The 20,857-nt window shown below is 45.6% G+C and overlaps 2 protein-coding genes across 4 annotated transcripts; one reads left to right on the plus strand and one right to left on the minus strand.

The window, feature by feature from the left end:
• The first annotated feature begins 402 nt into the window (after positions 1–402).
• LOC117190423 lies at positions 403–1,804 on the plus strand. 3 transcript variants are annotated; one of them, XM_033395502.1, is made up of 3 exons: positions 403–686; positions 741–1,024; positions 1,090–1,804. In XM_033395502.1, exons 2-3 carry the CDS (start codon positions 783–785, stop codon positions 1,625–1,627), a joined length of 780 nt encoding a protein of 259 aa, XP_033251393.1. In that variant the 5' UTR covers positions 403–686; positions 741–782; the 3' UTR covers positions 1,628–1,804. The 3 variants fall into 3 exon arrangements, with proteins under 3 accessions (XP_033251393.1, XP_033251394.1, XP_033251391.1); XM_033395503.1 differs by having other exon boundaries at positions 754–1,024; XM_033395500.1 differs by having other exon boundaries at positions 403–1,024.
• Positions 1,805–3,044: 1,240 nt separating this feature from the next.
• LOC117190422 (transient receptor potential cation channel protein painless-like) lies at positions 3,045–16,784 on the minus strand (the record flags this gene model as incomplete). Its single annotated transcript, XM_033395499.1, has 3 exons — positions 3,045–3,177; positions 14,866–14,893; positions 14,961–16,784. Coding segments are annotated over 3 exons (1,977 nt in total), but the record flags the coding sequence as incomplete, so codon positions are not given.
• Between the last annotated feature and the right edge of the window lie 4,073 nt (positions 16,785–20,857).

Raw genomic sequence — 20,857 nt, forward strand, 5'->3', positions numbered from 1 at the left:
GATTACAGGACTACCCTCTTTAGCGCCTTTGAATGGATAAACAAAGTGCATGTCCTACATGGATTACAGCCGTATAGCGCATCATAAAAGGTAAGAAATCAAGCCACAAATTGAATGCCGAACACAGCAAATGCTTAACCCATGACACCACCAAAAGGGGGAGAGGGAGTAGAGGGGGATGAGTGCCCCCTATTAATCCTAAGTGCTTCCTGTGATTTTATGTAAATTTGTACACGGGGAACAGAGGACTCCAAAGAGACCTCTCGAGCAGCAATTCAATGTACAAATGACAGGTTGGCTGTGACACAAAACAGCAGCTTAAGGAAGATGTAAAGCCAAGGAAAAATATACCCCCCCTCCCCCACTCTCCTTAACCATTAACCCTTAACTCCTTAATCGCAGAATGGTAGCCAACATTTCGGCCACACCAAGGAGTATGGTGGCATGGTATTTATCGCAAGTCCTATCCCAAACCAACAAGGCCGATCAACTATTGCAAGTCGCAGCTCTGCCCAGGGAAAGTACGTCACCTGACCTGTGATTCGAAACACAACATCGAAGTGGGCCCTGAACTATCACTTGGAGCCGTTCAGAACTGGCTCTGGAAATCATTCAGTACGAATATCTGGAGAGAGCGGCACAACACAGAGAACGGTAGCAAATATCGAAAGCACAGGGAACATAAAGTAAATAAAAATACAAATACAAAACAAAGCCCATGAACGAATATTTCCTCACAGGTGCTGGAATAAGATGAATCCAACTATTAACAATCCACGTGAATGGGGATTCACCCGCTCGCGGGGTATTTTCGGATCCATGGGATCCTTCGTCTTTACCGACCAGCAGCAGCAGCAGCAGCAGCCGGGGCTGCAGGTCCCCCCCGAAGGTTCCACCGACAAGAATGGACTCAATGCGATGCCCTTCCTAGGCCAAATCCACACCAGTCCTCTGCTGTCCCGCTCAATGGGTCCAATAGGTCACGCTCACCCCCCACCTTCCCTCCGATGGGGGATTCAGATGGGTGAGCGGCAGCAGCCCAGACTCCCCTTCCCCCCAGGACATAACTTACCCCCGGCTCCCCTGCAGATTCAATGCTGTGCCACAGACGGCTTCGATGGGACCACCGCCCTTGTTGAGCTCCCTCTGGACAGGCGGCGCTTCTCCGGACAGCCGCGGAGACTACTACGACGACCCCCACGAAGAGTATTCCGACTGCCGCTACGAGGGCGACTACTCGATGCCCACCGAGGAGGACCAAGAGGAGGAGTCGTGCTCCTGTCAGAGCCAGACCGGTCAGCCAGAAAGAGTTCAGCTCGATAGAGCGCACCGCGTCGGACTCGGAGTGGGAGGAGCTCTCCGACGGCCCTTCCCCCAGGGTCTCCCCGCTGGAGTCCACCAGGGCAGTCGTGCTCTCCACAATGCAGCCGGAGCACCGTCAGCGCATGGTGGCCTTGTACCACCTCGTCTTGGAGACCGCTGTGGTCAAGGTCGTGCTGCTGGTGCTGCAACTGCTGTGCTGCGCGGTGTTCTGGCTGGTCGAGAAGACCGTGGGCTTCAACGAAACCGTTGGCTCGAAGCAAGTTCACGCTGCGCACCATCCAGCGCCAGTTGCTGTGGCGCATAGCCAATGCCCGGGGCGACGAGACGCTCGTCTTCCTTGCCGTGCTCATGACCACGCCCTGGCTTTTCTCTTTAAGCCTCCTGGGATTCATCCTGTCCCTGGCGGCGCTCCTGAAGAAGACCGTCGAGCAGCTGGTGTTCCAGATACGCCTGCACCTCGTGCTCTAGGGGCAGCCATCGAGCAGAAAGCAGCAAGCAGTATCCAATCACACACTGACAGAAGACACACGGCCACACGCCCGACACTCCACCCCTCCCCTCAGAGATGTTTGCACTTCCATTTGGGCGATGCCAGCATCGCAATACACGGAATCGTCTCTCCGTTTTTGGCCGCAATGAAAATAGATACCGAAATATTCGAAATTCAAAGTCAATTCCCACGAGAGAGAGCGAGACAGGCCTTCTTCTTTTGGTTTACGGCCTTTCTTTCTTCCGCCTTTGGCATCGCCCACTCCACTCTCTTTATTTTTCTTGCATTAAATTGGCAATAATATGAACTCGCCTTCTCTTTCTGCTTAGTAGTATTCCCCTGTCGCCGATAGCCCGCATCCTCTGCGTTCCAGAATCTGCGGAAGTTTCCAGCGGGGGCTACTGGCGTGCATCAGCCGTCGAGTAGATTGAATGGGAACGCTGCCAGCATATATGTACTATGTGTGTGTGTGCCCAACTAACGCAGACAACTGCGTTCTAGAATGAAATATGAATTCATTGGATACGCACACACAGATCCCCCTTCATCGCTCTCTGTTTCCCTCGGAGGGTGGCAGGGTAATGGGTGTCTACGCTGCTCGGCTCTGGCCTGTATCTAATCGCGCCTGCCTTGCTGTGTACCCACTGTAGATGCATATCTACAGTTGTTAATCAATGTCCGTTGATTGTCGCATCGTTGCTTGGAAGGGGAATCCCCCTTATATTAAAGCTGGGATCCTATGCCAGAGCAGAACGCAATACTTTTCATATCCCACCTTGGGTTTCCTTAACCAATCCCATAACTTTCGACATTGACAATGAGGCTTCATCAGCATTCGTTCGCTCACAGTCATTATCATAATGATGATGATAATGATAATAATGTGCATGTGTGTGGTGTGTGACTCTCGTTTAGGACCTGAGCTCAAAAGTGCAATGCACGGCAGAAAAATCAACACGAGCTGATTCAAGGGTAAAGATATGTATCTTTGGCACACCGAAGTGCCGACACTCTTTCAATTCAAGCTTGTTCACAGACCAGCGATTCGCAAATGCGGCCAATGAGTATGTGTTGTGAGTATATAACAGCCCATCCGATCCGATCAGGCGATTCATCAGTGAAGATTTTCTCTCCTTTCGCTTTTCTGCCTAGTGGGGTCCCAAGTGTGGGGTCCCAAGCCACGAGGGCGTGAAACTCAAGAAAAGCATGAAGAAAATTACGATTGAACCGGTGACTAGCTCATGGTCTTCCTCGAGCGAACCGACTGCCTTTGTTCAACTGGGACGATGAGGTCTGAGCGTGTCCATCTCGGCCAGTGAGAACTTGCTCGTAGCGGGTCAGCAGATTGGTGCGGACAATGGCGCCTGTGGGCCTACGGGAAAAGAGAGGGGAGAAAACAGTTGGATAAAGCCGAGGAAGAAAAGGAAATATAAACCCACCTGAGTATCGCTGACAGCCAGACCATTCAGGAGATTGAACAGCACAATGGTCATGAAGAACACAAAGAGCAGGAAGATCAGGTAAGTGTAGACGCTGTCAAACTTTATGTCACCGGCATCAAATTCTCCCGTGAGCATCACAATCGTCTTGATGAGCGCCTCGATGGGCACGGAGAATGTGTTGAAGTGACCATCATCTTCTCCCTCCTTTGCTGGCTCTGGCGTGCTGTCCTTCGGAGAGGAGGAATCCACCTGGGGCTTGCCAAACAGTATGTAGAAGCACAGACTAAACGTAAGCACAAAGATCGAGTAGAGAGCAAAGCTCTTGATGAAGCTGCTGGAGACGGCGCGCAGCATGAGCATGTGCGTCGAAATTGAGAGTACTGGCAGGGAGTCAACCAGCAGGCAGAACTCCACGGACACCAGCAGAATGGTGAAGACGGCCAGTATGCGCTGCGTCTCCTTGTCGTAGCTGGCTTCCATGCAGGTTAGGATGGACAAGACAATGAGAGCCACCTCCATCAGGTTCGTGATGGAACTGAAGTACAGCAGCGGCGACATGGCAAGCTGTATGACCTCTCGGATCATGAGATACACAATCCCTATCCAAGAGAACAGGCCGAAGAGGGCAGTCAGGCCCGTGTGGTCGCTTTCGTGGAACTTAAGGAGCGTATGCGTGATAATGGAGGCAGTGAAGAGAGAGTAAAGTAGAAAGTTCAGATAGAAGATCACCGAGAGGCGGTGCCACTTGAGGAAGAGGAAACTCGAGATTAGCTGGTGCTGCAGCAGGTAACGCAGCTCCTTGGAATCGGCGATGTATGCGATTGGAGTCATCTCGTCCTCCAATTGGTGAGGATGGCCAATGCTCCGCTTGTCCGACTGCCCGGGCTCTCGCTGGCGTCTCATCAGATTCTTGTAGTTGATGATGATCTCGAAACTCTGGTCACCGGGCTTCTCCCCGTTGGTGGTGATGCAGGAATCGAAGTGCTCCTCCAGCACTTTCGGGTCCATCTCCTGTATGGGAAGATCTCCGAACGCGCTTCTCGCCCCGATGTACGCTCCCTGCCGTAGAAGCTCCTGTGTCACCTTTGTGTTGCGATACTTGACCGCATAGGAGAGTGGCACCAGGCCAGCCTTGCCCGCCTCATTGATGTCCACACGATCGCTCTCGAGCAGCAGCTGGAAGCAGCGCTGGTGGTCACAGAAGTCGTCCAGCGGCTGCTAACCCAGGCGACTGATAACCGCGTTCAGCAGCTTGGAATGCGATGTCAGCATCAGCTGCGGATGCTTCAACAGCTTCTCTAGCGCCCTGTGGTTGCCCCAGATTACGGCCAACTCCACGGGGCTGATGTCGCTCAATTTTGAAGGATTAATGTTGATGCCCGTCTCGAGGATGGCCTCAAAGGCTCGCTGCTTGCCCCGCTTGATACTCTCCGCCAGCAGGGACTGATACTCCTCCTGGTTGGCATTGCATTAGTTGTCTGCGTTTCCGCTGACGTTCTGGTGGTACTCCGCGAACTGTTGCTCGAACTGGTTCTCGTCTCCGTCCCGCAGCGTGCGGAGGAGTCGCTCGCAGTCGATCTCTGCTCCGGCCTCGCGCAGCTCCGGCAACGGCAGTTCCGGATACTGATCCCTCAGCATCTGGCGTACCTGCCCGTTCCGATAGCTGTCAATGTCCAACTGTGGTTGTTTCAGGAAAAGTCGAATCAGCTCCAGCTTAGTGCCTGCCTCAATCTTTCTTTTCTTCAGCACATGGTGGAGGGGCTTGAACTCGCCCTGATCCACCAAATTCGGAGAGGCTCCGTAATCGAGCAGCAGCTGAATGCAGGAGCCCACCTGAGAGGCATTCGATCGTCCTGGCGATTGGTCTGGGCACCGCTGTCCAGGGCAGTGTGGAATTCCCGTATGTCCCGATTAGCGAGGGCTGCGCTCAACTGGCCCTGCGGATCGATGAAACCGCAGTTGTTAGAGCTCATTCTGCTGTCTGCAAAGAGTCAAGTGAGAATGGGGAGGATGAGCTATGTCTATGTGGGCTTTCGTTAATCTTCTCCAACCCACGCTGCGTATGAGTAACTTCTAATGCCGTTTCTATGAAAATGATGCCAGAACCCGCATTGTTAGAGCTCTGCTCTGGTCAATGGAGGGAGGTCTGACCCAACAGACGGTTTCTGTACAGACCTTGAAATGGCCGAAACAAAAGCATGAGAGTGGACCGACCCCCGCAACAAACGGTATTTGACAACGCTTCATGCTACGATGATTTTCACACAAATGACTGTCTGGCCATGGAGCTGGCCAGCAGCTGGAGGCAGAGCCACAGTCAGAGCCACAGTCACAGCCACATCCGCAGCCGAAAGCTACCCCACAGGTTTCTCGAAAAATAAAAACCAAATCTTCGTTTTGGGGGCAATTAAAGAAAGCGTCTTTAAGTGGTTTTTGCGGTACACGAACTACAGACTTAATTTGCCCTCCCGTGTAGTTATTAAATTATAACAATCCAACTGAAGACAAGGTAAGACAAGGCCTGAGAAGTACTCAGGGAGTGGCTTGATTGTTCAAAGTGATCTACAAATTTGAATCAAGTTTGGTGTTCGATCTCACTCGCCTTTTGGTATATCAAAAATTTACGATCATAAAGAATAATCATAAAATAATCGACACATCAATATCAATTAGCAATCAATTGGTTACGCTTTATGATTTGAATACTGTTCCGAATGGAGCTTTAGATAAAGCCCTGGGCAGTGCTTACATCTTGCGATTTATAGGCGGCTCTTTTCGTAAATTTCAAGGCGGCTTCTTCTGTGGGATCTGATCCCTCTAGCCGTCAGCTCAACGTCTTCTCCGCTCTGTTGTGTTCTGTTCTGTTCTGTTCCGTTCTGTCTGCTGTCTGCTTTGATGCTTGAAATGTGTGAGAAATCGGCTAATCACACATGAGACCTGGCTAATTTGAATATTCCGCCACTGATTGTTTATCAATAGCCTACGAATTGGGAATCAGGAAACATCGTCTTCTCTTTTGTAGGTAGCTCTTCGGCTAATGTTGCTTTAGTATGCAAACAAATTGAGGATTGTAAATGACGTCCCTGGGGTCAAAATTTGTCGTTGATAAGATAAACAGAATCGCACAATCACCTTCCTTAATTGGCCCTTTATTTGATATTTTCTTGTCTCCCATCTTAACCTCTTCCCCATTCTGGTATTTGTTTTTCCACCTGAGTACGAGTATTTGCCCAAGCAATTGACAAACAACTTCATTGTTTGTCCAAGCTGAAGCTCGACCCAAAGTCTTACTAAGACATCGGTTGACAGAATGGCGTAATATCACAATAATTAACAGAAAACTTAACAGCAAACGATTTCAAAAGTGAGCAACTCCTCTCTCAGTCGCATCTGACCCTAGCAATTAAGAGCACTACTTTCAGAAATATTGATGTAGTCAAGGTAATCTATACTTATTGCGAAAAGCTTCGGAAAACACAAATTGCCCTTAAACTCTTAAACATTTGCTTCATCTACGGAAACCAGTCGAAATCACAGAGTATACGGAGTCTGGAGTGGAATTTTATTCCCCCTTCTCTTGGAGCTCACATATGTATATACTATAACACTGGTAAAAAAAAAAGTACTCGTATCACTCTGGAATTTGAGAATAAAGTGTGTCACAAAGGAAAGGGAGTCCAACGACATTATTACTAGTTTTAAAAGAAAAATAATAATGAGATTGTCTTCATTCGCGATTCGAAAACTGTTTCGACTTCTCATTTTTTCTTTGAGTGAATTTATATTTATAAACCTTTCAGCCCTGTTCTTCTTTCTGTCTGTGGGAACATCTGGAATTTGGAGACTGAGAGAGCTGGAGCCTAGGAAATTGCCCAACAAAATTGGCTCTGAGTTGCACACCGAATCCTCTACTAAAGTTCTTTGTGTTGGTGCAGCTGCAAAAGTGAAATCAGCAAATGACAACACTTCGGAAAGAGTAAGTAGAAGGGGGACAGACGTGATTAATGTAAAGTTTTTAACGCAATAAACTGAATATGTATATGTCCAGCTGCACAGGATCAGCCGCGTTTCTCCGATCGTCCGTCAATAATTTATACTATATACGTACTGTCTTACACTGCTATAACTTTCTCACATGATATTTTACCATACCCTTCCCGAATACGTGATGTGATCAGATCGAGAGACCCTCTAGCTGCGTGGGAGGAGGAGAGCAGAGTTATCACTAAACTAAATTGCTTGTCCATAAAGTCTGTTTTTTGGCAAACTGTGCTTTATTATTTATCGGGCATTATTATACCCGATACTCAAAATGAGTATTGGGGTATATTAGATTTTTGGTAAAAGTGGATGTGTGTAACGTCCAGAAGGAATCGTTTCCGACCCCATAAACTATATATATTCTTGATCAGCATCAATAGCCGAGTCGATTGAGCCATGTCTGTCTGTCCGTCTGTCCGTCCGTCCGTCTGTCCGTCCCCTTCAGCGCCTAGTGCTCAAAGACTATAAGAGCTATAGCAACGATGTTTTGGATCCAGACTTCTAGGATATGTCACTGCTACAAGAAAATTTCAAAACTTTGCCCCGCTCCCATAAAGGGCGAAAATCTGTGGCATCCACAATTTTAAAGATACGATAAAACCAAAAACGCAGAATCGTAGAGGATGACTATATGTTCTGGAGTGCAAAATCTGAACCAGATCGTATAATTATTATAGCCAGAATCAAGAAACCAATTTCATTCTTTCTCGCTCTGTCTCTCTCTAACACACAGGTTTCATGGTCGGTTTTCCCAATTGCAAAATATGAGTTTAAGGATCTGAGAACCCATAAGAGCTAGAGCAACCAAATTTGGTATCCACACTCCTGTGATATCGGACCTTGACCGTTTTGTGTCAAACTTTCGCCACACCCCCTTCCGCCCCCGCAAAGGACGAAAATCTGTGGCATCCACAAATCTCAGAGGCTAGAGTAACCAAATTTAGTATCCGCCGTTCACTTCTGTTAGATCTCACTATAAAACGTATATCTCAGAATTTCGCCCCACCCCCTTCCGCCCCCACAAAGGACGAAAATCTGTTGCATCCACAATATTGCACATTCGTGAAAACTTAAAACGCAGAATCATAGATAACGACCATATCTATCAGATTGCTGAATCTGGACCAGATCAGATAATTTTTATAGCCAAAAGGAACAAATCAATTTGCACTGGCTACGCAGCGCCCGACGTCACGCTCAGACTGATTTTCTGTCTCTCTCGCACGCACTCTTTGTCGTGTCGTTTAATATTAGCAGCGTCTGCCGGAGGAGAGCCATACTGACTTAGTATCGGGTATAACTGTAGAGTTGCGGTGTCCGCAGCAACTCACAACGTTCCCCCTCGTTTTTTTTAGTTTTGCCGCATGGTTTGCATAAATTTCCATTTGGATTTCCATTGCCATTGCCATTGACTGCCTCGTTAGCTAGCCCCTTAGACCCATCAACTTTTGATTGATTTGATCCGATACGCTACGCTCCTCAGCTTAGCTAAAGATTAATTTATAAAACAAAAGATATACAAAAAGGGTAATAAAAGAGTAACGAACAAGATTAAGAGCCATTAACCATAATATGTGCGTAAACAACACACACATTTTGAACCGAATCATATCAAATGCAAAAAAAAACAAAACGAAACAGAAAACAGAAAACCAATTAAAGATAATAAAACTATTATAACGAAAAGAAAAAGAAATGAAAATTCAAGAATGCATGAATCTAACATTTGCAATTACAAAATATTTACTCTGGTACAAAATGGTACATACAGTAAAGATATTCGTTTATACAATATTTACTGTCTTTATAACCATTATATACTACTAACTTACTGACAACAAATTATTAAGGGTTTTGTTCAATTTCATTATTCGTATGTTAATAAAAACAATTTCAGACTAACTTAAACTTACAGTCTGCTCTGAATACGGGTTAAATGCTAGTGCTGTGCTAGTTGATTATTACTCGTACAATAAATACTATAGCTTAGAGCCATCCTGCGTCCCTGGTCACCGGTGGATCAAGCCTTCAATCAAACAACAACAATCAATTCAAAAATCAATCAAACAACAAACAAAAATTGAACACTACAGCTAAAAATCTTGTACAGGCTTCTACAGCTGAAAATCTTGTACAGGCTGAAAAATTCTACATTCTACAGCTGAAAATCTTGTACAGGCTGAAAATATTCTACATTCTACAGCTGAAAATCTTGTACAGGCTTCTACAGCTGAAAATCTTGTACAGGCTGAAATATTCTACATTCTACAGCTGAAAATCTTGTACAGGCTGAAAATATTCTACATTCTACAGCTGAAAATACATTAATTATATATAGTACATGTATAATACATACTACATAAAATAAATAAAATAAAAAACAAATTATTATTATTATTATTATTGTTATTATTATTAAAATTAATATAATTATACTACATACTACAAAATATTTTCTAACGTCTTATTTAATAATTTAATTTTTTGGTCCATTATTTGGAGAGCCATGAACACTACAGTTGTAGCATAACATACTGGGTTTCTGTTGAAATCTTCTTTAAACGATACTTTCATTATGTTTATAAAAATTGTTGATAAATGCTTGCCACGTTCCTCGAAGGTATTGCTGTTCATGTTGTTAAAACATATTGGTTCGTTTCTAAATTCGAAATGTTTTTCAACAGCGCGTAATAAGTTCATTATTTCATTTTTAATGATTTCTTTAACTTTTTCAGACATTAGGTAGTCGTGCAAGTTGTCTACCGACTTCGTAGCCTCAAAGATACTCTTGTAATTTTCTTTCCTGTATTCCTTGACATACATATTTGACAACAACACATCCTCATGTATATCATTTTTAAGGATAACCTTTTTGAGGTGGGGCAGATCCCACAATATGGGGAATTTTCCCCTTACACTTTTGCACGGCATGAAATTTTCCAAGCAGTGGTCGGATCCAACTGCCAACAGTTGACTTGACAAGCCCCCACTCTCAACCCACCTCAATACTAAATCGAGTCCTTCCTTGACCGCATTCCTGCCTAGTGCAGATGTTTTGGAAACGGGACAAATGTGGAAATACAAATAATGAATTTCATTCCCGTTAATTGGGATTGCAGCGACTGCAAGAATTTTCCATTTATGTACCGGTCCTTTTTTTGCATATTGGTACCACGGCATGTGATACTCATCCATGTAAATGGAAAATTCTGAGTCGCTTAGTTTCTGTAAATTTACAGTCATGTTAATGCGTCCATTCATTATGTTTCCTTGCATTTTCAGTTCTTCCAATGCGTCCGTTACCAGATTTTCGGGGGCCTGTACCTTTGTGCAATTCATTGCTCGCTTGAAGGCGACCAATATCGTTGACCAGATCGTCGTTACCGACGATACCTGGAGGAAGAAAAATCTGATTCACCTGCTCCAATGTAATTGCCACAATCTACTCACCATCAGTGTCGTCGTCGTCAACATCCATAGGCAATGTACTAACCAGCCGGTCCAGCGGTCCACACGGCAGATGTTCCTCTGCCTCTTTGTCCTGATACGGCTCGAACAGATTGAGTTCATTTATGTCCTCATCGAAACACAACAATTGCGACGGCTCGAACATATCTTCCTCTATGTCCTGATACGGCTCGAACAGATTGAGTTCATTTATGTCCTCATCGAAACACGACAATTTATGCATTTCTGAATCTATCTTTTTATCCATCTTGGCGCGGTTCTTAGGTTACTCTTATTAACTTATTTCACTCTTTTCTCTATTTTTGTCGATCGTCGAAACACTCGCCTCAGACTTATCGCAGTATAATATCGCATAAAACCTATCGCAGTATCATATCGCAGTATAATATCGCATAAAACTAATTGCAGTATAATATCTCGATCGGTTAGGGTTAATATATGTTGCCTTACAATTATTTTATTTTTATTTTTATACATGTTGAAATCAGGAAACTAGACGCGGAATTATGTGATATTTATCGGTCCGTATCGTATAGCAACAAAATACCTGTAAACGTTCTTCCTTCTTGATCGTCGTGTTCGAATAAATGTGTGTTGGCATATCGAGTACATTGGTATTTCTTATAATACTATCGATGAGTAAATACCAAAACCATACATGCCCCGTTATTTAAAACATAAATAAAGAACACAAAATAAGACAAAAATGTACATTAATTTGGGAGGTGTAAGAATTGACGGGGTGGACAGTGCCCTTGTTAATGTATTATACGGGATATACTGGGACCATCTGCAAGGCCGGAAAGTGCAAAGCCCGAAAGCACAGGAAATTGCCAACATGACGTTGTCGTTCGGTGGAGCCCAAGTTTGCGACATAAGTGCAGCAGGAGTGATTAATTTGTACTTTTTTTTTCTGGACCATCAACGTAAGGGTAAGTAAATTAGTTACATTTATATTATATTCTTCTAATAATGTATTCCATTCAGCGGGGACGACGCACGCGAAGTATGCTGAGCCTGTTACTCCGGTGCAGAATATTTCTGTTCTGATGATATCTCAGGATATTGAGGATATTGACAACAATATGAACGGTGATACGGAGGAGTCGGCCACAACTCAGGATATAGAGGATATTGACAATATGCACGGTGATACGAAGGAGTCGGCCACAACTCAGGATATTGAGGATATTGACAACAATATGCACGGTCATCCGGAGGAGTCGGCCACAACTCACGATATTGAGGAGAATATTGACAACATTTCTGACAATATTCACAATATCTGATTATACAGTCAATGATATGGAGTGTACTATTTCTGATGAAATATATGATTCGTCTGAGCCAGTGCACCACGTGGAGGAGAAGCAGGAGCAGGAGGTTCGGGAGGATCCGGACTTAACTAAGTAAATAAGTAAAATTTAAAAAAAATACAAATAATAACTTCTTAATTCTCCAGACATGTTTACTGAAGACATTCTTAGTACTGAAAGTGGAAAGGACAATTTGAAAACACCGATTTCCCCTAAGGCTTCGCCCCCCGTGCATGGCTGCAAGTGCAAACTATGCGGCAAAATGATTGGAAGGTTGAGCACCTTGGGAAACCACGTAATGAACCAACATTACACAGCAATAAGAGGTATGGTTTTAAGGAATTCGAAGACAATGCAAAAAATTGCTGCCGTTTTTAAGGAAAAAAAGTGACCATGTTAAGACTATCAGAGGAAACTGGGGTGCCGGCCGAGTATTTGAGGGCGATAGTCATGTGCAGCGATGACTATAAAAAAATTGTGCCGCTTGTGGGCCGCCAAGACGGATGCAGAGAAGCTGAAGGACATCAACCAATAACTGTTTCGTTTTTTAATTTTAATATTTGATTTGGCTTGAGTAGACTGATCCAGAGAAGCTGAAGGACATCAACCAATAACTGTTTCGTTTTTTAATTTTAATATTTGATTTGAGTAGAAAAACTCGCCCGTTATTCGTAAATGTAACGACTGACCAAAAAGGGAGGAGTATTTATATTGTGTGGGCGCCTTTGGGCCAAGAAATCATCAAAGTTATTCACGTCGCACAGTTTGGGAAAAAACTGGACTGGAGTGGAGTCGACTGGAGGGACTGCAATGACACTTGCCGGCTGGCGGCCTCTTGGAAATTTTAAGCCTCGTTAAGCTTCTGGTCAACCGCCTGGCTGGTCTGCTTGAGCGCTCCATCGAATGGATTAACCTTCGCTCTGAATATACTGGATGCCCTTTTGGATTACAGGACTACCCTTTTTAGCGCCTTTGAATGGATAAACAAAGTGCATGTCCTACATGGATTAAAGCCGTATATACTGGATATACTGGATGCCCTTTTGGATTACAGGACTACCCTCTTTAGCGCCTTTGAATGGATAAACAAAGTGCATGTCCTACATGGATTACAGCCGTATGGCGCATCATAAAAGGTAAGAAATCAAGCCACAAATTGAATGCCGAACACAGCAAATGCTTAACCCATGACACCACCAAAAGGGGGAGAGGGAGTAGAGGGGGATGAGTGCCCCCTATTAATCCTAAGTGCTTCCTGTGATTTTATGTAAATTTGTACACGGGGAACAGAGGACTCCAAAGAGACCTCTCGAGCAGCAATTCAATGTACAAATGACAGGTTGGCTGTGACACAAAACAGCAGCTTAAGGAAGATGTAAAGCCAAGGAAAAATATACCCCCCCTCCCCCACTCTCCTTAACCATTAACCCTTAACTCCTTAATCCCAGAATGGTAGCCAACATTTCGGCCACACCAAGGAGTATGGTGGCATGGTATTTATCGCAAGTCCTATCCCAAACCAACAAAGCCGATCAACTATTGCAAGTCGCAGCTCTGCCCAGGGAAAGTACGTCACCTGACCTGTGATTCGAAACACAACATCGAAGTGGGCCCTGAACTATCACTTGGAGCCGTTCAGAACTGGCTCTGGAAATCATTCAGTACGAATATCTGAAGAGAGCGGCACAACACAGAGAACGGCAGCAAATATCGAAAGCACAGGGAACATAAAGTAAATAAAAATACAAATACAAAACAAAGCCCATGAACGAATATTTCCTCACAGGTGCTGGAATAAGATGAATCCAACTATTAACAATCCACGTTCCCCATTCACCCGCTCGCGGGGTATTTTCGGATCCATGGGATCCTTCGTCTTTACCGACCAGCAGCAGCAGCAGCAGCCGGGGCTGCAGGTCCCCCCGAAGGTTCCGCCGACAAGAATAGACTCAATGCGATGCCCTTCCTAGGCCAAATCCACACCAGTCCTCTGCTGTCCCGCCCAATGGGTCCAATAGGTCACGCTCACCCCCACCTTCCCTCCGATGGGGGATTCAGATGGGTGAGCGGTAGCAGCCCAGACTCCCCTTCCCCCCAGGACATAACTTACCCCCGGGCCAGCGGTCTCCCCGCTGGAGTCCCTCGGCGCAGTCGTGCTCTTCACAATGCAGCCGGAGCATTCATATTTCATATCCCACCTTGGGTTTCCTTAACCAATCCCATAACTTTCGACATTGACAATGAGGCTTCATCAGCATTCGTTCGCTCACAGTCATTATCATAATGATGATGATAATGATAATAATGTGCATGTGTGTGGTGTGTGACTCTCGTTTAGGCCCTGAGCTCAAAAGTGCAATGCACGGCAGAAAAATCAACACGAGCTGATTCAAGGGGTAAAGATATGTATCTTTGGCACACCGAAGTGCCGACACTCTTTCAATTCAAGCTTGTTCACAGCCCAGCGATTCGCAAATGCGGCCAATGAGTATGTGTTGTGAGTATATAACAGCCCATTCGATCCGATCAGGCGATTCATCAGTGAAGATTTTCTCTCCTTTCGCTTTTCTGCCTAGTGGGGTCCCAAGTGTGGGAAAAGCCACGAGGGCGTGAAACTCAAGAAAAGCATGAAGAAAATTACGATTGAACCGGTGACTAGCTCATGGTCTTCCTCGAGCGAACCGAATGCCTTTGTTCAACTGGGACGATGAGGTCTGAGCGTGTCCATCTCGGCCAGTGAGAACTTGCTCGTAGCGGGTCAGCAGATTGGTGCGGACAATGGCGCCGTTCAGTTCCGCCTGGGCCTTGATGGCCTGTGGGAAAAGAGAGGGGAGAAAACAGTTGGATAAAGCCGAGGAAGAAAAGGAAATATAAACCCACCTGAGTATCGCTGACAGCCAGACCATTCAGGAGATTGAACAGCACAATGGTCATGAAGAACATAAAGAGCAGGAAGATCAGGTAAGTGTAGACGCTGTCAAACTTTATGTCACTGGCATCAAATTCTCCCGTGAGAATCACAATCGTCTTGATGAGCGCCTCAATGGGCACGGAGAATGTGTTTAAGTGACCATCATCTTCTCCCTCCTTTGCTGGCTCTGGCGTGCTGTCCTTCGGAGAGGAGGAATCCACCTGGGGCTTGCCAAACAGTATGTAGAAGCACAGACTAAACGTAAGCACAAAGATCGAGTATAGAGCAAAGCTCTTGATGAAGCTGCTGGAGACGGCGCGCAGCATGAGCATGTGCGTCGAAATTGAGAGTACTGGCAGGGAGCCAACCAGCAGGCAGACCTCCACGGACACCAGCAGAATGGTGAAGACGGCCAGTATGCGCTGCCTCTCCTTGCCGTAGCTGGCTTCCATGCAGGTTAGGATCGACAAGACAATGAGAGCCACCTCCATCAGGTTCGTGATGGACCTGAAGTACAGCAGCGGCGACATGGCAAGCTGTATGACCTCTCGGATCATGAGATACACAATCCCTATCCAAGAGAACAGGCCGAAGAGGGCAGTCAGGCCCGTGTGGTCGCTTTCGTGGAACTTAAGGAGCGTATGCGTGATAATGGAGGCAGTGAAGAGAGAGTAAAGTAGAAAGTTCAGATAGAAGATCACCGAGAGGCGGTGCCACTTGAGGAAGAGGAAACTCGAGATTAGCGGGTGCTGCAGCAGGTAACGCAGCTCCTTGGAATCGGCGATGTATGCGATTGGAGTCATCTCGTCCTCCAATTTGTGAAGATGGCCAATGCTCCGCTTGTCCGACTGCCCGGGCTCTCGCTGGCGTCTCATCAGATTCTCGTAGCTGATGATGATCTCGAAACTCTGGTCACCGGGCTTCTCCCCGTTGGTGGTGATGCAGGAATCGAAGTGCTCCTCCAGCACTTTCGGGTCCATCTCCTGTATGGGAAGATCTCCGAACGCGCTTCTCGCCCCAATGTACGCTCCCTGCCGTAGAAGCTCCTGTGCCACCTTTGTGTTGCGATACTTGACCGCATAGGAGAGTGGCACCAGGCCAGCCTTGTCCGCCTCATTGATGTCCACACGATCGCTCTCGAGCAGCAGCTGGAAGCAGCGCTGGTGGTCACAGAAGGCGTCCAGCGGCTGCTCACCCAGGCGACTGATAACCGCGTTCAGCAGCTTGGAATGCGATGTCAGCCTCAGCTGCGGATGCTTCAACAGCTTCTCTAGCGCCCTGTGGCTGCCCCAGATTACGGCCAACTCCACGGGGCTGATGTCGCTCAATTTTGAAGGATTAATGTTGATGCCCGTCTCGAGGATGGCCTCAAAGGGTCGCTGCTTGCCCCGCTTGATACTTTCCGCCAGCAGGGACTGATACTCCTCCTGGTTGGCATTGCATTGGTTGTCTTCGTTTCCGCTGACGTTCTTGTGGTACTCCGCGAACTGTTGCTCGAACTGGTTCTCGTCTCCGTCCCGCAGCGTGCGGAGGAGTCGCTCGCAGTCGATCTCTGCTCCGGCCTCGCGCAGCTCCGGCAACGGCAGTTCCGGATACTGATCCCTCAGCATCTGGCGTACCTGCCCGTTCCGATAGCTGTCAATGTCCAACTGTGGTTGTTTCAGGAAAAGTCGGATCAGCTCCAGCTTAGTGCCTGCCTCAATCTTTCTATTCTTCAGCACATGGTGGAGAGGCGTGAACTCGCCCTGATCCACCAAATTCGGAGAGGATCCGTACTCGAGCAGCAGCTGAATGCAGGAGCCCACCTGAGAGGCATTCGATCGTCCTGGCGATTGGCCTGGGCACCGCTGTCCAGGGCAGTGTGGAATTCCCGTATGTCCCGATTAGCGAGGGCTGCGCTCAACTGGCCCTGCGGATCGATGAAACCGCAGTTGTTAGAGCTCATTCTGCTGTCTGCAAAGAGTCAAGTGAGAATGGGGAGGATGAGCTATGTCTATGTGGGCTTTCGTTAATCTTATCCAACCCACGCTGCGTATGAGTAACTTCTAATGCCGTTTCTATGAAAATGATGCCAGAACCCGCATTGTTAGAGCTCTGCTCTGGTCAATGGAGGGAGGTCTGACCCAACAGACGGTTTCTGTACAGACCTTGAAATGGCCGAAAAAAAAGCATGAGAGTGGACCGACCCCCGCAACAAACGGTATTTGACAACGCTTCATGCTACGATGATTTTCACACAAATGACTGTCTGTCCATGGAGCTGGCCAGCAGCTGGAGGCAGAGCCACAGTCAGAGCCACAGTCACAGCCACATCCGCAGCCGAAAGCTACCCCACAGGTTTCTCGAAAAATAAAAACCAAATCTTCGTTTTGGGGGCAATTAAAGAAAGCGTCTTTAAGTGGTTTTTGTGGTACCCGAACTACAGATTTAATTTGCCCTCCCGTGCAGTTATTAAATTATAACAATCCAACTGAAAACAAGGTAAGACAAGGCCTGAGAAGTACTCAGGGAGTGGCTTGATTGTTCAAAGTGATCTACAAATTTGAATAAAGTTTGGTGTTCGATCTCGCTCGCCTTTTGGTATATCAAAATTTAACGAATAACGAATAATCATAAAATAATCGACACATCAATATCAATTAGCAATCACTTGGTTACGCTTTATTCTTTGAATACTGTTCCGAATGGAGCTTTAGATAAAGCCCTGGGCAGTGCTGAAATCTTGCGATTTATAGGAGGCTCTTTTCGTAAATTTCAAGGCGGCTTCTTCTGTGGGATCTGATCCCTCCAGCCGTCAGCTCAACGTCTTCTCCGCTCTGTTGTGTTCTGTTCTGTTCTGTTCCGTTCTGTCTGCTGTCTGCTTTGATGCTTGAAATGTGTGAGAAATCGGCTAATCACACTTGAGACCTGGCTAATTTGAATATTCCCCCACTGATTGTTTATCAATAGCCTACGAATTGGGAATCAGGAAACATCGTCTTCTCTTTTGTAGGTAGCTCTTCGGCTAATGTTGCTTTAGTATGCAAACAAATTGAGGATTGTAAATGACGACCCTGGGGCCAAAATTTGTCGTTGATAAGATAAACAGAATCGCACAATCACCTTCCTTAATTGGCCCTTTATTTGATATTTTCTTGTCTCCCATCTTAACCTCTTCCCCATTCTGGTATTTGTTTTTCCACCTGAGTACGAGTATTTGCCCAAGCAATTGACAAACAACTTCATTGTTTGTCCAAGCTGAAGCTCGACCCAAAGTCTTACTATGACATCGGTTGACAGAATGGCGTAAACCATTTTTACGGAAACCAGTCGAAATCACAGAGTATACGGAGTCTGGAGTGGAATTTTATTCCCCCTTCTCTTGGAGCTCACATATGTATATACTATAACACTGGTAAAAAAAAAGTACTCGTATCACTCTGGAATTTGAGAATAAAGTGTGTCACAAAGGAAAGGGAGTCCAACGACATTATTACTAGTTTTAAAAGAAAAATAATAATGGGATTATCTTCATTCGCGATTCGAAAACTGTTTCGACTTCTCATTTTTTCTTTGAGTGAATTTATATTTATAAACCTTTCAGCCCTGTTCTTCTTTCTGTCTGTGGGAACATCTGGAATTTGGAGACTGAGAGAGCTGGAGCCTAGGAAATTGCCGAACAAAATTGGCTCTGAGTTGCACACCGAATCCTCTACTAAAGTTCTTTGTGTTGGTGCAGCTGCAAAAGTGAAATCAGCAAATGACAACACTTCGGAAAGAGTAAGTAGAAAGGGGACAGACGTGATTAATGTAAAGTTTTTAACGCGATAAACTGAATATGTATATGTCCAGCTGCACAGGATCAGCCGCGTTTCTCCGATCGTCTGTCAATAATTTATACTATATACGTACTGTCTTACACTGCTATAACATTCTCACATGATATTTTACCATACCCTTCCCGAATACGTGATGTGATCAGATCGAGAGACCCTCTAGCTGCGTGGGAGGAGGAGAGCAGAGTAAACAATAAACTAAATTGCTTGTCCATAAAGTCTGTTTTTTGGCAAACTGTGCTTGGATTGTTTATCCAATTTATGGCATTATTATACCCGATACTCAAAATGAGTATTGGGGTATATTAGATTTGTGGTAAAAGTGGATGTGTGTAACGTCCAGAAGGAATCGTTTCCGACCCCATAAACTATATATATTCTTGATCAGCATCAATAGCCGAGTCGATTGAGCCATGTCTGTCTGTCCGTCTGTCCGTCCGTCCGTCTGTCCGTCCCCTTCAGCGCCTAGTGCTCAAAGACTATAAGAGCTATAGCAACGATGTTTTGGATCCAGACTTCTGTGATATGTCACTGCTACAAGAAAATTTCAAAACTTTGCCCCGCCCACTTTCGCTCCCACAAAGGGCGAAAATCTGTGGCATCCACAATTTCGACGATACGAGAAAACCAAACGCAGAATCATAGAAGATGACTTTATCTTCTAGAGGGCAAATTCTGAACCAGATCGTATAATTATTATAGCCAGAATCAAGAAAACAATTTCATTCTTTCTCGCTCTGTCTCTCTCTAACACACAGGTTTCATGGTCGGTTTTGCCAATTGCAAAATATGAGTTCAAGGATCTCAGAGCCCATTAAAGCTAGAGCAACCAAATTTGGTATCCACACTCCTGTGATATCGGACCTTGACCATTGTGTGTCAAAATTTCGTATCACCCCCTTCCGACCACACAAAGAGCGAAAATCTGTTGCATCCACAATATTGCAGATTCGAGAAAACTAAAAACGCAAAATCGTAGATAATGACCATATCTATCAGATTTCTGAATCTGGATCAGATCGGATTATTTTTGTAGCCAAAAGCAAGAAATCAATTTGCAGTATCGGGTATAAATGTAGAGTTGCGGTCTCCGCAGCAACTCACAACGTTCCCCCTCGTTTTTTTTATGCATTCTCAGCGTTTTGCTGCTCTTAATGAACAACAGGCGATGGTCTGGCCCGAGACGCTTTGTTTACACTTGGCATTAAAACGGGAAAAACAAAGGGAAATAACCAAAAATTCTAGTATGAAGAAAAAAGTACTCGGGTGTGGCAGAAAAAAACTACAATCTTGATCTACAAATGAAGTTTTTTTACAGTGAAATATACTTGACTTGTAGTGAAACGCAGCCCTGAAATTGTCATCATAAAAACTTCGTAATTAAGATGAATGCGTGAGGAGATGGGGCTGGAGCTGAGACCAAGCATGACTTCATGCTGAACCGCCTCCGAGTGGCATCCGCAGATAAAAAGCAACAAAATATAGTTGTATACAAGAAATGTTTAGCTGGCACCGAAATACGGACAGCTCACAAACACATGGACATATGCTTAACTTAACTAAAGTGGATACACACACATGCATCGCATATACATGCTCTATATTGGGTAAATACATATGTACTACTCGTACTCGCTGTGCACTTCATAAACAATTGGCTGGCCTACATCATGTACTCGTACAACACACAACAAAAGATTTGAGGGGGGTGTGTGTGGAGTGGGAGAATTGGGGGGATGTCAGTCAGTGCCCGCACGTTTCGATAATTTCGAATAATTTAATTAAGCCCAGACGAGGCGGCAGTACTGGGACTTTCACGATTCTCCCCGGAACTTCCAAAAGCCCTTAAAATGGCAAGATTATCAAAAAAAAATTAATTAAAGATCACTTTGATTTAGCACCCCTTTTGGGACTACGCCCTTGTGTCCCGCTAAAAGTAGAAAACGAATAAACAAAAGCTTTGTGGGCGGAGCCAGATCGGCAAACGAATGAATCCAGCCAACGATTTAGGTAGTAGTCGTATATGGGGAGGGAGGGAAACTGAGACCTGG

The sequence above is a fragment of the Drosophila miranda genome, assembly GCF_003369915.1.
Source record: "Drosophila miranda strain MSH22 chromosome Y unlocalized genomic scaffold, D.miranda_PacBio2.1 Contig_Y1_pilon, whole genome shotgun sequence".
NCBI classification, from domain to species: Eukaryota; Metazoa; Arthropoda; class Insecta; order Diptera; family Drosophilidae; genus Drosophila; species Drosophila miranda.

Excerpts from the sequence above, each read along its gene's own strand:
- LOC117190423 (XM_033395500.1), top strand. The coding sequence starts at position 783 with ATGGGGATTCACCCGCTCGCGGGGTATTTTCGGATCCATGGGATCCTT. Across the intron at positions 1,025-1,089 it reads CCGATGGGGGATTCAGATGG|ATTCAATGCTGTGCCACAGA; the intron begins GTGAGCGGCAGC and ends GCTCCCCTGCAG.